Source organism: Pezoporus flaviventris, unplaced genomic scaffold, assembly GCF_033815535.1.
Source record: "Pezoporus flaviventris isolate CSIRO_AGI_PZ_B2104156 unplaced genomic scaffold, CSIRO_AGI_Pfla_v1 ptg000026l, whole genome shotgun sequence".
NCBI lineage: Eukaryota > Metazoa > Chordata > Aves > Psittaciformes > Psittacidae > Pezoporus > Pezoporus flaviventris.
Window position 1 is genome coordinate 707,825 of NW_026892574.1, and position 23,452 is coordinate 731,276.

Consider the following 23,452-nt stretch of genomic DNA (forward strand, 5'->3'; position numbering starts at 1 on the left):
ATTTGTCTAACAGCCTCTGATTTACTAGACGTGAATGGCCAGGTACGCTGATGTCCCGTCCTGCAAACTAAGTACGTATCATCAGTAAAAAGACCTCATTTTAAATTTTGAAACATTAAACTAAAAGCCTTTTAATTTCTCCATCTTCCCTCAAACATGGCATTTAATCAAGTATTTTGTTTCATACTGAGAAAAAAAAAAATCACTGTGAAACAGTCATCAGTAACTTTATAACACTTAGCTACATATGGTCTGAATATTAATCTCAGCAGATAGGTCTGGTGTATAACTGAGTTTTATCACTGGTTAAATCATTATAATGTCAATTAAAAAACACACCTAAAAGTAAGGTAAAACCATAGTTAATTATATATATTTCAAGTTTTAAATCATACTGTACCTATTCGGATTACATGGGCGACTATGTACAAATCTCTCTTCATGTCCTTACTGCTGAGATCCTAAAAGATTGGAAAAAAATAGACATTAAAAAAAATTAACTTCCAAAATAAGGGCCTGCAAAACTCCCACAAACAGTAGCAAGGACCACACAGTACTACACTCCATTCATCTAGCTCCTCCATCTTTAATAAGTGAAAGTATTATGAGTATAGGATTATAATTGGTTGAATAGTCTTTAAAAGGAAAATAAATTGAAGCTTCTGACTCCAATGATATATCAAAATTCTGGCAAACACTTAAAACATTCATTTAACCCTTAATTCAAACACATTATTAGACTGTATTAAATTTACATGGTAAATTTAAACCCTTGAGTTACCTTAACTGCAACTCTGCTGGCTTCCTTCACCCCATCCCCTGACTGCAGGTCCCAGCCCTGTCTCTAAGCCTTTTCCTTCCCTTCTGCTTTCCTTTTTTTGTCTTTTGACTTCTCATTGTGTAGTCTTTGTGGCACATGATGGTTCCAGAAAAGTCTGCAGCACGACTGCCACAATTCGGATTCAAAATGCATTTTGAACTAACCTCTGTTTTAGGACTGGATTGGTACAATTCCTCCGAACAAGTAAAAGTCTCAACAGGACAAAAAGCGGAAGAGTCAAGAGACGTGATTTATTTTAATGCTTGTAAATGTGCTATTCTTTTTCATATGTGTTCATTACACTACAAAAGCAGCAAGGCAGCGTCTCAACCATGAGGTCAGAGAGCCAGAGGCAGCTAGCTCATAGCTAACCTGCTTTAACATTCAAAACCAGGGCAGGATGCATGCAAAACTGCTGTCTGGAAACGCTCTCTGCCCCATTCCAACTGCTGAAACATGCCGAGTGATGATTTGAGGAGCAGAGTAGCTGGAAAGGGCCACATTCGGCAAAAAAACCATTCTAATGGTTTAATGACATTTGAAACAGTGATAGTGTATTGGGAAAACTAAGAAATAAATTCAGTTTTAAGATAATTGCTTAGCAAAATACAGGACTTTAAGATCTCTGAAAAGCTATTTTTATGGCAAGCATTCATGTACACGGATGAAAACTCTGAAGTTCCAGGTCAAAACTTAAAAATGAGCTTGAAGAACTGCAAAAACTGGGAAAAGGAGAACCTACAGAGCAAAAAAAGCTGAAGCTAGTGAAGACAAAACAGTATTACTGGCCCTGACAAAGCTTTATTATTAAAGAAAATGAATTAAGAAATATGCATAAAGTACTTTCCAACAATTCACCGCTGTGGCATTTTGCCTTCACGTGTTTGAAGCTGTCTTAATTGCAATTTCCTTGGCATGTTGTGCTTTTCTCTGATAACATTATAAACAAAGACATTCCCCTCCCTTCTTTTTTTAACTGGAGAAAAGAACTAGGAAACACTTCTTTCTAAAAACATTAGCATTGTTTAAACAAGTTTTCCTTATGGTACTAACCTCCAAGACAAGGAGGTTCTAAACACCACATGTTTGTGTACTATGAGAATATTCATGTTTCAGACTGTTGCAAAAGGGCTCTTTGAGCTCTACAACAACAGCTGTTGCCTCTTTCTTCCCTCTGCTAAGTGCTACCATCTTACTGTTACGTCCTGACTTACACCAGACAGCCTCCAAATTCTCCCCAGAGGTAAAGGGTGGTGCTCCACTCATTTCTCAGGAGAAGAGCAACTGGAAATGCAAAATGATTAATGCATTCTTCCTAAGAATATGGGAGAGCGAAGTGTGAATGCATAGGAAAGAGACATACCCAAAAAGGAGGGCTTCAGCTCAGTTACTGTTGTTTTCCTCCACTCCTCCCCTTACACTGAAGCAACCGACATCACCTCACATCTTCCTCAATTTTTTTGTTGGTTTGTACAAAATGATTTCAACATAAGGCTTTTTAAAAACAGCTCTAGGGCTTCACATATGACTTCACAAACAACTTGAGATGATAGCTATGTGTTCTTCTACCTTTTTTTTTTGTTCCCTTTTCAACTGAATAAAGATACATATCCCAGAAGTACCCATCCCCTCTAAAATGTACAGCTGTATGGGGACAACACTGATGGATCTGCCTATGCACAGATGTAGCTTGGACTTCTAATACTCTATTTTTTCTTGTGCAAAAGCAATGCAAAAAACTGGAAAAATACCAGGTTCAAATAAAATCTACTATTTTCCTTTAGAAAAAAAACACAATTAAATGTATTAAAAGCGCTGTAAAATGAAAAAAATCCAATTTTTACATAAAGAGGAGGAAATTTTAAACTGTGGACATCTAAGTTCTGTCATTCCTAGTTTGAACTAATTCAGTGAATTAAAAATTGCATTTTGCTGGAAGCTAAGATATGAACTTTAAAAGTCACACAGAAAATTCCTTACCCGTGTGACTTGAGAAACCAAATCTCAACTACTGAGATTATGATGGCAATGCACATAAACACTGAGCTTCAGATTAAAGTGACATATAGCACAATAAAATCTGGGCTCACTGACTGAGAGCTAGGCATAAAGAGAATTTATTCTAAGGAGAAGTTTCAGTCCCTTTCAAATACTGTTATATTGCTAAATTACAGCAGGCAAGTAATAAATTCATGGCTGTATCTTCTGACTCCATTTAAAAGGAGCACTGTGTTTCTCTGGGCAGCATATGCAGAGTTGCAAACACACTGCTTGGTATGCTTACTAGCTAGCAGATCATGTCTCTCTGAAGCCAAAGAATTAAGCTATATAAATCTTCTTTACCGTTTTCTCTTCAAGTCTTATTTTGCTGCTGCATGAATAAAGGAACATACTTTCCAGGCTTTCATCACCTAACATACCAACATAGCATATGGTAGGCTTTAGCGTGCACATCTTGGAGAAATTGAAGTTCCATGCTAAGAAGGGATTTGACATAGTTTTAATCTCAGGAGTGCCTGACAATACACTGAAAAAGCAACAAACCTTGGAGGTAGTATTTAATACTCTAGAGAGTAACAGATTTTTGCAAGTATCTGTGATCTGATGGGGAATTTTATTACTATCAGATTACCAGTTGTAATTAACAGCAATTTAGAGAACTATTATTTTCAAAGGGCAGCTGTCAAAATATCAGGAAATGGAGGGCATGAACATATTGATGGGTTCACACTTCCGTCGCTTTGCAGTTTCACAAAAAATATACTGTGTCACAGTCAAAAGACAAAAAAATGTGGGCCCAGATGGCCTTGTATTTCACTTTGTACAGCAGAGGCTTTTTACAAGGCGAGAAATTCCTACTATGACATGGACAAACACCAAAAAACTCCAGCCCATTTGAGGAATTCTTCAGGTAACTTCTCTCTAGAGAATCCACACGCATGACTTAGGACCAGAAGAGGACAAACTAAGTTCATTATTTGCCTGGGTGCAGCATAAGTAAACCAACTTCCAGAAAGGTGCTCTTAGGACTGCGTCCACAGGGGAATTATTTCCCATATCCTTCTGAGCTTCTTAAATGCTACTGGTTGATAAGCAAAATAATTTCATAATAATTCTAATTCCATGGCTTGTTAGAAAATCACCTCTTTTCCCCCCACCATACTGGATATGGAAAAATGTTACTCTATAACAATGGTTAGTTTTTTTATCATGCCGGTCCCTATAAAGGTCTAACTGTATGTTAAAAAAACAAACACTACCACCCCCAAATCAGTGAATCCAGGATACCTGCCTGCCACTGATCAGTTCTTTTAAGAGCTTTACCAAATTCAGTTGCCAACATCACAGGTGACAGAGTGAGGTATTTAACAAAAACAGCAAGCTTATACTGTGCGGTTACTTTTTAATTCAGACACAGGAATGTTTTCAAAGCATGCATAGGCTGAGGTTTGCTTGAGTGAGCTTTAATCTTCTGGAGGAAGCAGTCTTTCACCTTTAGTGCGATATGACAGCAGATGTAAAAACACAACCTAAGTAATTTTGATATCTCACACAAGGAGACAGCTGAACCCCTAGAAGCAAAAGAGATGGCAGGAAAAGACAGGCATACCTTGAATCATCTAAGATATAGGGCTTCTTGCCTCTGGGAAAGATTAGAGTCTTAGAAAGATACTGTGGGGTGGTGGGGGAGGGTGAGGAAATCAAGAGTCAAAACTAACACAGCCTTAGGAACAAACCTGAAAATTGTAGAACTATCCTATTTTATATGCATTTCAGAATATATAGTTATGATATAATAATATATTGTAGATAATATATAGAAGTTACGATAATTTCATTGTGGATACAAGGGTTACTCAAAAAGCTGTTATTTGTTGCTCCTTTGCTACATATTTTGGAAAGTTCTTTGAATACACTGATGAAAATATCTTATCAGAAGTGTGCTTTTTTTTGTACAATAGATTTCCCAGTTATCATTATTCCTGTTATGTAGAGTACACATTCTACCAGAGAGAGTGATAGATAACAAGTCTAAGCACCCCAGAGAGCCACTACTGCAGGAGCTCTGGTATTTTTGTACAGCTAAATTGAAAGGTAGCTTGGGAGTGATCCCTGGTCAGAAAGATAAGTCCTACAGAGTGGCACCAGTCCGCAATGCTCAGGGCTGGCCTCTTTTATAGTACGCTAGCCCCGTTTGCAACATGCAGCAGGTCTCATCTGGAACGTTGTGCCCCTGATATAGCTTATCATTATTCTCTTTGTATCTTTGAAAGCGTGCAAAGACTGGTTTGCAGGTCAGTGGAGCAAAACTGTTTCACACTTCACAGAATGGTGTGAAACAGGATGGTTCTTACATGACCTTTAAGCAGTGTGGCACCAATGTAGATGGGGGAAGTTTGCTGGCGAAAATCTTTTTGAGAGGATGAACCTTAGAGGCCAGAAAGTGCCAAACTTGATATGAACCAGTCTGTGCTGCCTTTTGGGAATAATCCTTAGAGCAGTTCTTCAACCCTGCACTGTTTTGCATGATCCAGACACCAGTGCTGAAGCTTGCTCCCTGGCCACCTTTCTCTGAGAAGAGGGAGATAACTTGGTTTTGAGCTACCAACAGTATAGTCAGTATAGTCAGTGCCAGGGGCAATACTAAGACACTGTTACCTCTGATGACGTTTAATCAGCTGGTAGCACTTTACTGATGATACCAAAACCAGAACTGCTACTCATGTCAGCATCAGTGTCAGTGCTATTCTTGGACTGACCTGCATCTCATATCCAGATGGAGGCAGAACTGGGCATCCTTATATCCTTACATACATTCTGTTCCTTAAAAGGAGAAATTCAGCTATCTTCCTAAAGGAGAAAAGGGAATGGTGCTGGGAACCATGCCTGTTTCAGCAACCAGCCCTGCCTGACCTTAGAGGGTTTCACTGCCAGAAGGTAAGTTTATACCAAAGCTGCTTGCCATGTTTTTTTCTTCACTGGAGGTAAAAATACCTCTGTCAAAGAGCTTCTATTATGTGCACTAGCTAAAGGTGCATCACGATGGAAGGTGTTTATCACACTTGGGATCTGAAATCCCTTACAGCTATTCTGTGATGAGCTGTTAAGTTTCAGTGTCTCTAGATTTCCATATTCTTTCTGAGAAGAAGCGGCAGATAAAATCACGGTCTGACACATGATTCTGAAGCAATGTTTAACAGAACTTAAGACCAGCACAGAATGGATATTGAGGCTTGAAGTTTTTAAAACTACTATCTTGGTATAGCAGCAAAACTATAAAGCAAGAAGGCAGTTAGGTGAGAGGTGAGTCTGAAGGATTAAAAGGAGGTAAATCTTAGTTGGCTATTTTACTCCCAACTGAGGTATCATCTGGTAGAAGCCAGATGGGTAATTCCTTCTCCTGTCTTTCTGGCACAGATGGTTAAAGACTGCTGGTACCGTCGGTCATATCTGCCTTGTGTCAGGACGGGGTAGCTATTGCACAGACCGGCTGCAGAAACTTAGGAAGTCACAGTGTTTCCTTTATCACAACCACCTCTCTGCAGCTCAACTTGGCTGCTGCTTCTGCAGCACATCCCGGTCTGCTCTGTTCCATCCCACACACTGTGCCACAGACCTGGGAAGATGCTGCAGCACCATCTACCTGGGGGTGCTACATGGACTCTTGAATGGGCTATGACAGTAATTTGTTTGGAGAATTTTCTGGGTTTCTGTGTGTGGTGTTGTAGTTGTTTGACAAACTTAGATTCTGGAGAAAGTGCCTTGCTTCACATTCAGGCCAACCTGTGACCTGTTATCTAAGAATACATGCAATGAAAATACTCAAAATTTCAAACTACAAGCAGGAATAAATGCACTTAAAAGGAAGTACTTCAGTATATTTACTTAGCCAGAAGAATAATTTATATGTCCATTTTCTTTATTAACATTTAATTATAACCATAACAAAACTTAAAATCAGTTTCTGTTCCACTCAAATTGGAAAGAAAGAACCGGGTTTTCTCCCCTCAGGGTGACTATATCTACAATCAAACTACTGTAAGGGAAGAAGAAAGGGAACAGACACGTACTGTGAAAAGTGCACACATTCGATCTATCTTCTCCGGGTTTCTGGGGCCTCCGTTCTTGTTTAACCTCACCATAAACCTCTCACTAAAAAGCAAACGATATTAAAAAAATTAGTAAGAGCTTCATGTACACACTTCAGCATAAAAATACAGGTAGATTTCTTTTAAAAGATGCACTGGGTTTTATACTTTTTTCTTTTTTTTAAATCCCAAATAATATTGAACAGATATAGATAATAGAACTCACTGATATAGATAACATCACATGGAATAGCATGGAAGACTTTTAATAGCAAGTACTCCGCATGTGAAAACATCATCCTGATGCATATTCATGATGCAATAACATTATAATAAGGTGAATATACGAAGCACAGAATTTGAACATATTACAACTACTTCAGGCAAAAGCTAAGGCGCACTTGCTGAGGAGTACATTGCCTTCAGTAAAACGGAGTTTATTAAAATCCACTCAAAACTACAGGCAACAAGAATACTGATTAAGCAACCTCCTTCCACTATACTATTTATAGAAGCAATATACCAATTCAAACACATCAAGATTCAATTGACAGAAATGCTTATAAATAAAATTAAACAGTCTTTTTACAAGCAAAACCGGCACGTGTAGCCAGACTGCAAGATAAATAATCCTTACTATGGATGCTAAACCATGGACATTGATATTATTTCTTAAGACAGAGAATTTCTGTATATAAATAAATTACATGAACAGTTCTAAAAAAATGTAAGTTTGTAACAGTCTAGTACTGGTACCACCTATACTATAATTACACATACTCACGTGTATGTCACACGTGTCAAATCAAGTCCTTACTAACCCTAACTGTAATTTATCGAACATCAAATCTTAGCCTTTTCACTACAGCATCATGGTGTCCATTCTAAATACTGATATATTTTCAGAATTGCTACTTCCATCACAATTCTGTCACCTTGTTATACACTTTCACACGTTTATTTGCTTCTGTTCATCTTGCTGAGCAATCCAGATTGGGCTCTCTAGCTGTTTCAGTCTCCCTGTTACTCACTATTACCCCAGTCTCCATGCATCCCACAACCTCAGGCGATGATAATTTCAAGTAATCTGCAGCAGATGCTTATAAACCCTGGAGATTGCCAACATGCCCCAAAGGAAACCACAAGAAACAGGTATCTGATGATTCTTGACCTACAACTACTTTTTCAGATGTCAGTTAGTAAGTTAATAATGTTTTAGCAAACATTTAGCTTTAATGACATCGTAAAATCTAATATTTTAGTAAGAATTTTATGGTGTATGGAGTACAGTACAATATTACAACATCAGTACATTACAGTAACAGTTACATTACAACTATATTAGGTGTTCATAGCTACTTCTATCTAACACATAAACCACAAAAAAATTAAGCTACAACTTTCAACATAAGACCTATGTTCAATAAAACCACATTAATTCCACTCTTAACCTTTATCATTAACTCAGTCTTGTGCACACTATTTTGCTGGCAACTAATTAAGGTTGTGAAACCACACAGTAGCATGCAATTCAAGCAGGATGGCCAAAGTGGCTGGCTTCTCCCAGCTGTTTGCTTCAGTCCTTTGTAGCTTCTGCAAAAGGGCCACCTGAACAGGACCTCCAGCACCACATGAGCAATTAAATGCAACAGAAACTCAAATAGGTGTTAGTTTAGTGTCAGTTGCTGGTATTCACCTCAATGAATTTCAGAAGAAGAGCAGGCAGGGCAGTAGCAGTGATGCCCACGGATAAGCTCTAGTTAATACAATGAATAATTGAGACGGTAACACACCATCAATTTCCAAACAGGAATCATGCTTGATACCAGCAAAAATATTTAGTAATTTAAAAAGTTATCAACTCATAGTCGCGTTCCTTTCAAACTGCAGCGTCAAGCACCAATATTTCTAATGCCTTTAAAAGTACTGCTTAGGGGGAATTTAATTCATTAAATCCATTTCATTTTAATCCTTGAATTGATTTCACTGTAAAATGTTTCATTTAGAAAGATGAGAAGGTAACACGCATTTCATTTCTGTTACAAGCGTAATTTGTAAAATATGTCTCCTTCCATAAAGAAAAGTAAAATTCCATAAAGAAAACGAACCAGAATCCATGATGAGCTGCAGAGTCACAGAAGTTACCTTCATAAAGTAAATACTGGTCCTCTTCAAAGCTGAACTTGAAAAAATGACAATGACTGCAGTTTATTTTTTAAGTGCAAATCTTCCAACACCCTCTATGAGCGCACTCAAAAATAACTACTATATTACTATAATAATTACTGTAATTACTAGGTCTGCAGGGAAAAATGCATTCACTAGTGAAGACGTCCATCCAAAAATCAAAATGGAAATCAAAGCTGGCTCACCCATATTTGACTGCAAAGCCCTGCAAGTTATTATGCCTTATATAATAAACACCTGGAATATCTCTTCACTTTCATTGCAGTGGTCAGATCAAGGCTGGTTTTCTTAATTGAGTGGATGACTGATATTTTAAAGGGAAACCACGAGCAGAGCACCAAGCTCTTCTGTGAGATAAAGGATTGATTAGAGAAAGGGAAAAACAGACATTTGAAAATGTACTGCTGACTGAGAGTATTTTCAAATTCTGGGAAAAGTACAGGAAATACATGCTACTATTCAGTACTAGAGAATCATAAGACGCGGGTCACTGATAAACTGAGTTGAGGGCAAAACCAGACAAATCATTAAAACTGCCCTCCATGCAAGAGTCCATCTTACCCTACCAGCGTCCTCTCTCCAACAACATCCAGTGGGGGATAATTAGGGAAAAAAAATAGAAGACTAAAAAAAGTATAGGATAATATTCTGCTGATATGTACCAAGAGCTTACACCACAGTGCAGCTCAAGAATAACAGCAATACCTTCGAGTTCAATAGGCCTGGATATACTGAACCCAGAAATGTATTCATGCTTAAAAAATTCTTACTAGCCATTGAGATACTTCGTTAGAGAATGAACTCTGCAGCAATTTATAATACATATATGTGTCATATAAATGCATATATATATACATCACAGAATCGTTTGGGTTGGAAAGGGACTTAAGACCATCTACTTCCAACCCCCCTGCCATGGGCAAGGACACCTCACGCTAGACCATGTTGCCCAAGGCTCTGTCCAACCTGGCCTTGAACACAGACAGGGATGGGGCATTTACCACTTCTCTAGGCAGTCTGTTCCTCACCATCTTCATAATAAAGAACTTCTTCCTTAGATCTAACAAGAACTTCCCCTGTTTAAGTTTAAATCATATAACACAACGTAGGAATCTAAGAATTAAAACTCATTAAATTGAAGTTCTTCAAGAAATAATGGTAAAGGTATTTTTTTTACCTCCACTGATCTCAATAACAATGTTACATATTTTATTTTAAATCTCGAGTAAGTTTTGTATTTTTGAACTTCCAACACTTTCTTTGAAAAACTATTTCACCACTAGTAAGCACTTAATTTTTATAACTGTAGTTGAATACAATACTGTGCCCTACAGAATCCCATGCAGGCTGTCCCTTTGACAATAGCAGTTAAGTCTTTCATCTGTCTATTTATACTTGATTTATCAGCAATAGTCCTATTGCTTTGTCTGCTTTCAAAACATCAAAAGAGAGGTGTTTTGAAGGCCCATTTGATAGCCTCGTGCAAGGTTTTGCTCCATTAACAAGTGTAAGTATTTTAAAATTTGGAATTCACCCTTTTTCTTGTTACAGCCATGGAGAAAATCTGGTTCCTGTCCTTTGCAAGAAATGAAGCAGACCACCACCTTTTTTACCTGCCTTCTCATCAATTGTTCCCTTATTCCAGCACTACCTAACAACCTTTAAATTCCTTCCTTTAATTTTCAATCCTCCCCTGAGTCTTCTTGAGTTTGTGTGACTAAATAATTAAGGGAACTTTGAGAAAACTGCAGCATTTGAGAATGGTGGAACATGATGAAGAGGCTTTCTGTCAAAGGAGAGATCCACTGACAGGACAAGGAGAATGAAAAGAGAGCAGTGCTAACAGGCAATCTTAAAAGCCTAAGCACCTCAACTTCTCCCACCTTCCCCTGCAGGTCATTTCTCCTAAACTTAGTTTTGTTTCTCATCTTCAGAATGTCTCTCATCTTCAGTATTAGTGTTCAAGAACAGTTTATAACAACTAGTCTAAATATTCCACTAAGGTCTCACTAGTGCTGATATTGTTAGTATACGCTGGAACAGGACTTGAACCTTTTCACACTGTTGACCTATATTACAAATTAGTAAAATGCTCCCTATTTTACAAGTGCAGATTTATTTCTATGTCAAAGCAAACCAGGAAGAATAACCTGTTTGCAATGATCTGAAGATCCAGTGCTTTCAGCTATCATTATAGCTCCTTTTCTTTAAACAGAGACACACACTGAGGGTCAAGAAACCTAAGAGGAATTCAGCCACTTAATTTTTTATTTTGGCAGCTACTTCCTTTGAAAGAGTTCAGTCTTCAGTGTGTCTATTCCTCAGGATCATCTTCTGCACAACGACAAAAAGCATGCACAGAATCTAGACAAAATTAAAGTCTAGTTTAGTGAGGCAAAAATATCAGATCTGAGTAAACTGCAAATGGAAATAACTGCCCATGTTTCTATGCATTCAACATTATTCTTACTCTAATGGAATATTCTCTAATTACTTAAAACAGGCACATGCTACTCTGTTAGAAAACCCTGAAATACATCATAAAGAACATTTAAAAACTCACTATAACTGCCAAATGAGTGGTGGAAATGGAGAATGGGGAGGTATTACAAGTGCTTGATGCAATCTGACTGCTTGATCAAACTACTGTAAAAAAACCTATCTTTCAGCTGCTCCGAAAATACATCAAAACCAGGTCCCTCTTGCATAAAATTGGAGGTAAGAACCAAAATGGAGAAAAGAATGAACATTTTACCTTGTTCAGTTCAGACCTAAAATGCGCTATACCAGTAAGTAGCAGTATCTTAAACAAAAGCTTATTTATTCCTCTTGTTCCTACAGGCTATAAGTAATCATCAATTACTTTAACTGCAAGATCTCCTCCTGTGCTAACTCACATCAGAGTGAAACCACCTCTTGTGCAGCAATAAGTCAGGTTTTACAATCACTTGCATGATTGATAATTGCTAAAGGTACTCAAAGACAAGAAACATTGCTCTGATAAGCCAAGTAAAATAGCTTCTTGTTCTTTTTCTTGAAAGGATGAAAAATGAAAGGAGTGTAGTGTTTCACTTCTTGGCTTCCTTTAACTGTCTGAAAAGCAGGACCATACTGAACTGGCATCTGTTTCTGCAAAAAGGAAGGAAGCAATCAGTGGCCTGGGACATTACATTTTCAGCATGAAGGAAGGGGCAAACAGGGACAAAATTTACTGTTGGGTGAGCAGGAGTGGCATTATGCCTGGAGGGAGTTTTTCTTGTTGAGGTTGTTTGTGGGGCTTTTTGCATAACATGAGAAGATTACAACAAAAGGCTGGGTAAAAAGCTTGGAATAAAGAAATGAGCTCCCCTGTATTAATTAGTGTGGGGTTGTAAGGCAAAAATCCTGACTATATATAAATTTCTGAATGCACTGTACATCCATAGATGTAGTAGACTGTAGAGAGACTGCAGTATCAGTTTTCTGTTTGAACTGGAAGCTGATAATAAAGAACGTGGATTTAAAAACCACATTCTTTAACAATGCATAGGAGATTGGTTTTCTGAAGCTGAGACAGCGACACATTAGAGTGTCAATGCCCTTAAGGAGAAACTTCACACCTTGTGCCTTTCCCTTGTCTTAAATAGCGGTTCGGTAGCCATTTCTCCCAGAAACAGATGCCTTCTTCCCCCTCTCTATTCCAATATGTCAGGTAAAGTTACAAATCTGTTCCTTTCTTTTTCTTATTTTCCTCAGTGTTTCCTATTTCCAAAGGACAACTGAGGGCACACTGAAAAATCCCAACATCTCTACAAACACCTCAGTCCATTCTCAAAAGCTGTATTTAACTGGGTTTTCAGAATCTAGCATCTGACTAAAAGAACAAAGGTTCTTTTTAAAATACACATTGGTGCTACGACATATGTACCAGTGCTGTGTGCAAAGGGTCATATGGTAGCTAAGAAGATCATATAATAACTATAACGTTTTAGTCCTTGATCTTCTTGCAGTGTCTCCCTGGGTTTCTTTCTCACTCCTCTAGTAGCATGTAAATCCCTCCCTGCATACAAAATACAGATTCAGGAGCAAAAATCTGAAGAGGCTGTCACAGAAGCTAGCAGGAATAAGCTACATACAAATATACTGTGCTCGTCAGCACAGTTCACCTCCTTCCATCATACTCAGCCCTACCATTTAAGAAATGCTGATAAGCATGACATTATTTAATTTCTTAAATAGTATCACAGAATCATAGAATCGTTAGGGTTGGAAAGGACCTTAAGATCATCCAGTTCCAACCCCCCTGCCGTGGGCAGGGACACCTTACGCTAAATCATATCACCCAAGGCCTTGTCCAACCTGGTCTTGAAGAATCTGCCAGTCTCTTCTTTTACTGAATGCCAATAATTCCAGAATGAAATTTAAGTTGGCATATGAACAAACATTTTAAGATGTTACTGTAAAGGCACCGTTTTTTGTCCCAGATAAACCTCGAGAATAAAGCCTATGCACTGCAAGCCCAAGCCACCCAGGACAGACCTCAGCATGAGCTACTCATTTGCTATGAGAAGAGAAATGTTGCCAGCATCTGCCTTAAAGACACTGCAGTCTTGCTGTGCACACCACATTTCAGGCAGCTCACTTCATCAATGCCGTGTAATACTGCATTCCCTCTATCACTGTGTGTACAAGCTCTTCAAGGACATTATGCTGACCAGGTGAATGGATTATATTAGGAATTACTGTGTATGGCCAACATATTTTCTTAAAGCTACAAAAAAAAGGCACTTGTTTGAAAACAGCCATAAATTAGCAGAGAAGCACCATGCAAGAGATTCCTGGGGTCTGGTGGGGGAAAGAGAGCTGAACTCCAGTCTCTAAACCTTACAGTTTGGAAAAGCTAATATTTGCATAAATTAACTTGTGAAACTGTTCTTTTTATCACAGAGGAAGTACACTGAACCAGCACAACAGATATTTTACAGCCCCAGTGCAGCAGCATTAGCTTATTTTTCAGGAAAGCAATTACTGTTCCCCAGTTGTGTGTGTAATGGCAAAGAGAAAAGCCTGGCTGTGTTGCCCTGGCTTTCCATTTGGGCTGCCCCTGCAATACAGATAACAATAACTATGGGACGCTTCTCGTATTTGCTCGTACAACCTCAGACTAGGCAAAACACAGATTTTTATTTTCATTCCATCTGCCAAATTTGTCAAAAACTGTCTCATGTCTGTCAACTGCAAAAACATTACAGTGATCAAAATGGTCACTGAAGGACATCACTGTATCCTGATGCTTCTGAAAACACACTGTAGAAGCTATCTAAATAAGAAACAAGTTCCATATCAGTCCTTCTGAGCTTCTATTTCAACTGGATGCTCTCATATTCGTGAAGAAATCACACATGTATACTAACATTTCAGCCGTTTCCTACTGTTGTAAATATTGGGTTGATCTTGATCTTGACAGATGATTTAAGCAATAAGAGGAAGGGTTTGCAATTGAATACAACTGTTCATGACACCTATGTAAGTATGTGAAGAAATAGAAAACTAATGTTATAACCGAAGGGTAAATAATTCTGGCTCCTAAAAGTGGAAGTCTCTTCTAAATACTATTTTGTGGAAAGATCATAAATACTTTAAACAAAGTTTCCTTTTTTTGTGAAAATACTTCAGAATGCATCTACATGTTGCCATCATACTTAAAAAAGCAGAACTCTTAGGATAACTAAGCAATTTATTTGCAGTCCATTTAGGAGTACTGTCTGTAAATAGCTCTTCCAGTTTATTTTTGTTAATGACATTTACCTTTCCGAGTTGCTGATTTCTACTCATCCTCTTCGAAATAAATCGAAGTCCTTACAGCTGCTGTAAGACTGACCTAACAATAAAATCTCTCAGTGCTCCACAGAACGAATCTGTGGTTCTCAGCTGAAGTGTGAGAGCATCAAAGCCTATGCACAGAATGACACTGTGTTTGCGAAGAACTCGGTTCCCACTTACAATGTAAAACCAACAGCGTGTACTAGATCCCATGGCAAAGCAAGATTTGAGCAATCCATCATATCTGTCAGTCCTGAACCCCTGAGATTACCTCTGCTGAACTCTGAGTTTGCATATCATCTGAACAATGACTCAGGGACTATTTCAGCTCTTCCTTTTCAGGCAAGTGCTCATGGTGCGTGTTTGGGTTTTTTCCCTTCTTCGGGGAAGGGAGGAGAGTTCTTTCACGAGCTGCCTTACCCCGCACATCTGCGATAACCCCACTTTCACAAACAAGTGAAGGGAAGAACGCTGCTTTAGTTTATGGAGTGCATTTTATAGAGACATCTTAGAGAAAAGAACACCAAATCTGTGAGGGAAATTAATCTGGCTCTAAGAAAACGGCTCCAAGCAACGCAGTTTGCTTCCTAGCAAATTCAGGCCTAATGCTCATGAATTATTAAATTACCACATTGGATAGAAGCCCTGGGGGAGGATAACAGAGCTTACAGTAAGACTGTTGCTGCAAACACTGGGTTTCCATGGAAACAGAAAATAGTGAAAATAACTACCTGCCATTTCTACCGTATTTCAAGGAAAAACCACCACAATGTTAAAAACACTGTTAAAGCTTGCAGAACTGTAGCTAAGCCCCAGTTACATTCTTCCTTGGGGTTTTGTGAGTCTGCCACACTCAAACATGTGACACATTCATTAGTACTTTTGTGTTATTTTCATCATGGAAGATTTGTGTTCCTGAAAGGAATCCTCCCCATGAGCTAGAAAAAAAGTTTATGTTTCCAAAAAAAGAGACTTTAGTCATGCAGTGTGATTCCTGAGTCCCTGCCAGTGATCGTGATTCTAACTAATGAAAAGAAAGCCAGACTGACCCTGCCTGGTGGTAGGTGTGAAATGCTTCGACCATAACTGCAGGGAAGGCTTCTAATTTTAGATTACACGTATTTCAGAGTAACTATTTTATCAGCATCTCTAACCTGGAAAAGCTAATGGTTCTGAGGTCTAATACAGCACCTATCTCATTAATTCCTGCTCTACAAACTGCATACCCCTGATTACTTGGCTTTGCATTTGACAGTTTCAGTCAGAGGCAAGGAACTGGGTTTTGACAGCAAATTCTGCAACAGGAAGAGCTCAGGTATTAAGAGTAGTATTCATTAGAGTAGGCCTTCCTACAGACAGGAAATTACTTGTAATTGCTTTCTCTGAGCTCTGCAGTTGATATAAACATGTATTTGCACCCTGCCAGTTAAGACATTAAAATCTCTCCTAGCTGTGTGTTCATGATACATTTCAAATTTGTCGGAGCAGAAAAAGGGAAGAACAACTTTGAATACCTGCAACTAATTGATTTCCTTCTCTTTAACAACTAAAAAAATCAAAATACCACTGTACAAAAATCTGTATCCCTAACTATTGATATGTCATATCTAATCCCCAACCTGAAAAAACATTAGGGCAGGAAAGGGGGTGGGGCTGGAGAGAGATAAGATTGATTTTTGTCTAGTAACACCACATACCTCTCTAGAGCAACTTTCATATACAAATCCACAGTCATACTTTCTTTAAAATATATAATATTAACAAGAAAAGGGACAAGCAGGAAAACCAAGCAAATGCAGATTTGGGAGAGAAATCTAGGGAATGAAAAGCAGCTGAAGCAAGTGGTAGAGAAAATGAAAAGGTGTTAATACTCCTTAGCCCTCTTGTAAGAAACTGCACACATACAGATACCCCTTGCAAAATACTGTGGAGCTTATATCTGTCTCCAGTGATGACCACGCTTGTGTTTTCTGAAAGTTACATATTAAAAGGCTCTTTGTCCCCTGTCATATGCGTCCATTAAACCCACCTATTTTCCATGTTAACAAGAGCGATCAGAACAAGGGCTATGGCTGATGATGGTTTTAGGGAAGTCCATCTTGAGCAGGATCAAGAACTGACACCCTCCTCATTACAATTGCTGGGGATTATCTATTGCACAAGTCAGAAAAATACCTGCCTTGAAAAAAACACAATAAATGAACAAAATAACTGAAGTATAGGAGGAACTGATGGAGGATTAGCTATCCAACAGAGCAGATAGCTAGAAAAGATGTAAAAATTAGAAAGATGGATTTTTTTCATGACTAAGCAGAAGAAAAGCCTCATTAGTTAGCAAGCCTAATCCCTCAGAAAATTCTCTGAATATTAAAGAAATAATTCTGAATGATACAAATATGATTTTTCCCAGTAGACAAATCATTATACTGACAGTGAATGAGATGATGTTTCTATTTTAAAATAACTATGAGGAGGTTGCTATTAAAAACATAACAAATGCAAAGTTTAGCATGTAATTGCACAATAAAAGTAGAATATAATTTTCTGCTTCCTAACATAACAACTAACAATAGTGGAACATGATAATATTTTAAAGCAATTAGCAGGGGATAACTACACACACACTGTCACAGCACTCCCAGAGCTATTACCTGAAGAGAGAAATAATGCACAAAAGGGGATCTTAAGGTCAGTTCCACAGTCTGGGAGAGAATGTGGCCAAACTTTTTTGCCACAGCTTTTATTGTGGATCTTTCCACGTTAACCAACTTCATCTTTTTTTTTTCGTCTGTTCAACCATATTCAACTACCCAGTCTTTTTTTCTTCTGACCTTATTAAAGCCTATCTTCCTGTTTATTCTTTACCTGCGTGTACCTCTCCAACCGCTTTGACATTCCCAACTGCTAGGCCTCCCTCAACCCAAGCAGCATCCGATTTCTAAGATGCAAACAGCTTCCACAGCTTTGATTTGGAGCACGTGGACCTGTTCCGTAAAGGTGTTCTCCCATTAAGCATGCTGACCTGGCATACCAGAGCTTTGAGAAGACTCAAACCCCTGCTTGGTCAGACAGAACTTGTGGAAGATTTGCCCTTGCTTCTTCAGAAGTTTGCTTAGTGTTCAAAATGAAAGTCCCAGACAATGGCAATCGCCTACAATAGGACGTGTTACAGGAAAATTATTCAAGATGATATGTGTAAACACAATGTACTTTTAGCTACACTGTTCTTGCTAACATTTATTAGCAGCTGATATACATTCCTACTGACACTTTAAGAGTCAGAATAAATATGACTAAATGATGATGAGAACCCCGGAACTAACTGTCATCAATAAATACACAAAGAGATGAAGAATTCCTGTAATATTTGTCAAGGTTACATGCTGCAAATTGGTGTATGTATTTGTATTCTGACATCTGAATGAGGAATACTGTGTCAGAGAAAACTACTGTAGGAAAAGTGAAAAATCAACAAATTCATCATTTCTAAATCCAGTGTTTCAAATTGGTGAATTTTATTCTACTCTAGCAAAACACTCACGTTTTCTTTTTTACGGTGCCTCCCCCCCAGCAGTGCTGTGACCTCTATCAATTCAGTAACAACTATAAGTAATGGAAGTTTAGAGATGCTAAAAGAGGACAAGACTGTACAAGTGAGTAGGAGCTTGAGAAAATTCTTCCTTTCCTAACACAGTCAACACTGATCAAACTGAACCCAGTCTGGTCATGCGGTAGAAGTTTACATGTTTACAAGGAAAAGGAGGCAATGCATTTAAAATTATGATCATCTTGTTCTCTAATATTTTTATACCTTTAATATCTTAAACTTCTCTATATTTGACTGTCAATTTTTACAAGGTAAAATAATTTGTTTGGAAAGTATCTCAAGAACATGAGACGAATTACAAACAGAAAGTAATCACCTACATTACTCCTGCAGTCGCCACGATGGTACCAGCATTAACAGCAAAACATTAATGCTCAAAATTTTTTGATTCAGCCTTGAAAAAGTGGCAGATGATTTTAGGTTAGATGACTTCAGAGCAGCTAAACCCACCTATCAATCATGATGTCGATTAACAGCATAGTTTTTAGTTCAAAATGGTTTCCAAATCATGTTTTTCTCCTGAGAGCTGCTTTGTCAATGGCACTAAATTCTTAAGACAGAAGACGAGACTGACTGTACTACTCACATCCACATCCCCAACATCCACCTACGAATTCAGAATATTTCCACAAAAAAGATCTTCCCATATCACCTATTAGCAATAGCATTAAAGAGAAAGGTCGCTTTCTTGCGTTTTGCCTACTGCTTTTCAATTTTAACACAGAAATAGATGTTTCATTATCACCAAATTCCTAGCACTGTATTGAAATCTGGCAGCTGGATAGATCTGCCTCTACATTTCTAGTATTTTATAATCGGTATGGGTCTGTTTTCTCACCCTGCTGCACATGTTTTACCTAGCCATCTGCTGAGAAAGAACGGATTATAATTTTATCTTTCAGTGAGAAGGAAAAGAATGTGAAAAGGTACCTCAACAAAACACAATGAGGTGCTTTATAAACAGCTACATGTTGACTTTGTTAATACCTCCACGTACTCTGAGGTAAGAATCAAAGACACAAGAGAAAAGAATGAGGCAATGAAGCTGCTTTATGAACGTCAGAAGATTAATTTCTTTTTTAAAAGAGCAAGAACTTTCTCTGTAATGCACCCAACCAAAAAGGTTGATTTGCATAAGAAGAGCTACAAGCAGTTATAAATTAAGCACTGAAGGATAGAGTCTTGCTTCAGAGCAGACACATGCTTCTCCACCCTGCGTCTTATTGTCCTAAACAAAGAGGAACAGTGTGAAATCTGGAATTCTAAGGCAGAACCTTTGGAAGGAGAATGTTTTGCCAACATACTCTTTCCCAATTGCAATACCTAGTCAAGATCACTGTCCATCATGATGCTGCTAGGAAACTACCAGCTGATGTAATGCAGTAGAAAAAAAAGGCATACATAAGAGATTAGTTATAAGAGCAGATGGGATCATTAAAATAATTCAATCTGGTCTACTACGTAACACAGACCACACACCATTTATCTTAATATATACCTTTGGATTTCTTAGTTTTAAGATGTGAGGGGGTGGGGAGGGGAGGAGGAGGCTGAGGCAGATGTTTGGCTTATAAAAATATGTAGTTTGCAGTACCTCCTTTTTTTATTCCATACCTTCTTATTATTCTTCATATGAGCAGTTGCTGCCTCTTTCCTTACATGAGAGTGCAAATGATTTATATTTATGATGTGTATCAGGATATCAACCTATAGTGTAGAAGAATGAAGCATACTCTGGTAGTACACAGTACTTCAATACAAAATTTTGGACAGGCATCTTACATTACAGCAAACATTTCTTGGTAGCAAGTCATACCCTGCCCCCATACCCGAAAATCTGAGCATGTTATCTGCACTATTACATTCATCACTTCAGTAATAAGAAAAAAAATATATCAACAATGATATGTACTCATTGTGTAAGGCTACAGTTATACTGGGCAAAGTCATTTAGATAAAGCCCACAGGCACAGTTTAGTATAGAGTAAAAACCCAAAGGTGTGAAATGCTAATCAGTCCAAGTTAATAACCACCCAGATTATTACTGCCTGTTAGTATCTTTCCTACATTTCTCTCTCATTTCAGTGCTTCACAGTCTAACAAACTGGTGCTCATTAATAATTTTAATTCCATTACTATTTTTTCCCCTCCCTCTTCCCCCTTAAAACAAAACAAAAGAATATCTTATTTCCCAAATCAAATTATTTAAAATGATACTCAGAGGAAGAAATTCTACTAATTCCATCCGGATGTTCCTCTTATACTGACAGCAGAGAAAAAAAATAAGATCTGAAGAAAACCCAAATTAATAGCAAATTATTGCAGAATGGATGCCTGCAAAAGGAAATGAAAGGAATGGTTTAAGGAAAAAACAAACCTGTTGCAAGCTGAAAAGCTTAGATCTCTATTTGATTAGCTCCTAGAGAAACAGAATTAAAAGACAAAGACATATGAAAAACCTCAGTGGGTAGAAGAGTGTATTAGTGCACTCAGAGAGGCACTATGGAAATGAGACCCCTCCAGAAAAAGTGCAAGAATATGCATACCTGAGAACTAGTCAGAGCTTTCAAGGTCCATAACTATGCAGCACCTTTCTTCTCGTTTCACTGTACTGTGTGAGAGATGGGTCATCAGTATACAAGTTCCTACATGTCTTTAAACCTGATCATCTCTGATGAGCCCCAGAAATTTCCCATGTACTATGTTTTTAGAATCCAGCTGGGAAGCACCTAAGTGGAAGGAATGTGTGCTTAAAGAGGAAGGGATATGTTCTGCATTTGCAGGTGCATTTACTTCCCCACTTAACTCTTTCCCCAACATGTGACATAAATTCCCTCAAAGCTGACTAGATAATACAAAACTGTCCAACAAAATAATAGAATCCTAGAATAGTTCGGGTTGGAAAGGACCTTAAGATCATCCAGTTCCAACCCCCCTGCCATGGGGGGGGGGACACCTCACACTAAACCAACTCACCCAAGGCTCTGTCCAACCTGGTCTTGTACACTGCCAGGGATGGAGCATTCACAGCCTCCCTGGGCAACCCATTCCAGTGCCGCACCACCCTCACAGGAAAGAATTTCCTCCTTAGATCCAATCTAAACTTCCCCTGTTTAAGTTTGAACCCGTTACCCCTTGTCCTGTCACTACAGTCTCTAATGAAGAGTCCCTCCCCAGCATCCCTATAGCCCCCCTTCAGATACTGGAAGGCTGCTCTGAGGTCTCCACGCAGCCTTCTCTTCTCCAGGCTGAACAGCCCCAACTTTCTCAGCCTATCTTCATACTGAAACACATGTAACTAAAGCTATATGGTCCATTGCTACGTGCCCTCACACGAGGAACAGACAGTAGTCCATACCGAGACTGAACTTTTTCTGGTTTTAAATCCTTCCATGCTTGCCTTTTCTTTTACTGGGACAGGCCCATGTAAGAGATGTCAACTGCATGATTAAAAAACAACACAGAACGACCAACCCCAGCAACAAACCAAAAAACCCCTCACACAAAAATAACTTTTCTTTGACAAGCACCGTTCCAATTGCATCTCAGTAGAAGTTACACTCATCTTCATTTTCAGCCTTGAGAAGGAAAGGCTTCAGGGAGGCCTTACTATGGCCTTCCAGTACCTAAAGGGTGCTTATATGAAAGATGGGGACCAACTTTTAGTAGGTCCTTTTGTGATAAGGCAACACATGATGGTTTTAAACTAAAAGAAGGTAGATTTAGACTAGATATAAGGAAGAAATTTTTCTGAAGGTGGTGAAATGGAAGAGATTGCCCAGAGGGGTGGCAGATCCCTTATCCGTGGAAAATTTAAAGTCAGGTTAGACAGGGTTCTGAGCAATCCGATCTAGTTGAAGATGTCCCTGCTCACTGCAGGTAGGTTGAACTAGATGAAGATGTCCCTGCTCACTGCAGGTAGGTTGAACTAGATGACCTTTAGAGGTCTCTTCCAAACCAAACCATTCTATGATTTTTGCTACGATCTTGTTTTGCCTTTTCCATAGCATTGAAAAAATTCCAAGACATAGATGGCAGCTACAAAATAGTTAGATGGATCAGTGAAAATTGGTGCCTTTCGTAATTTTATCTGATCCCTCTTATTTAAGAGGGTCACTCATATTAGAATAAACTCAGTTTTGATGGAGGATGACGCAGACAGGTTTCCAGTTCAACCACAGACATCTGAATCCAAAATCTTAATCTTCAGAGGAATTTTTGTCTACGAAGTCAGATAACAGAGAACTAGATAATCTTACAGTCCTTTCCAATCCTAACTATTCTATGATCATTCCAGGATTCAAAGCATCCTAAGGATGCTCTGTTACGACTAAGGAGTCGTAACAGGAAAAAAGATGCAAGTAAAATTGATAAACCTAAACTTGCCTTTTTATGCACTAAAATAGGGAGCTGGATATAATACTAACTCCTGAGTGACCTTTAGAGTCTAGACTTACCACTACCATACTGCATATGCCATAAAACTCTCCTCTGCCAGTGGAAGGTATTTCCTCTGTTTGCATAACTTCTGTGGATGAACACGCTAACCCCCACCCTGCCTGCCCTACTAACAAAGTGCCAAGCAACCAACCAGCCTCTAAAAATGCTACAGTACTCCAAGTTTAAATATCTGCCACAATTACGAGCAAGACAAGTTTGGACTCTGATCAACAATCATTCTTACCTAGACAGAATTTATGGCTAAAGATGCTTAATTAAACACTTCAGACTACTGAATAAATTAAAGTAATGCTGATCCACAGGATGCATCATGAAGATCACATTAAGGATTCCCCAGTGGCTGTCAGGATCTCAGTTGGCTTTCACCTTTCTTTAGGTAAACTGGAATCCTAATTTCCGACAGGAATATTTTTGGTTAGAGCAGCTGCTGCTTCTCCTGTCCTATCCTCTGCTACCTTCCCAGGCAAACCCACAGAATAAAAAGTA

General features: G+C 38.4%; 1 protein-coding gene across 9 annotated transcripts in view; it reads right to left on the bottom strand.

Moving 5' to 3' along the window:
* DOCK3 (dedicator of cytokinesis 3) overlaps positions 1-23,452 on the bottom strand; it is a 203,559-nt gene that overhangs the window by 94,641 nt on the left and 85,466 nt on the right. For all 9 annotated transcript variants that reach the window (XM_061458271.1, XM_061458276.1, XM_061458270.1 and 6 more), the window contains exons 10-11: positions 6,892-6,973; positions 401-461 (exon numbers count right to left, since the gene is read on the bottom strand). In XM_061458271.1, the coding sequence (XP_061314255.1) occupies positions 401-461; positions 6,892-6,973 (143 nt within the window). The remainder of the gene's footprint in view (positions 1-400; positions 462-6,891; positions 6,974-23,452) is intronic.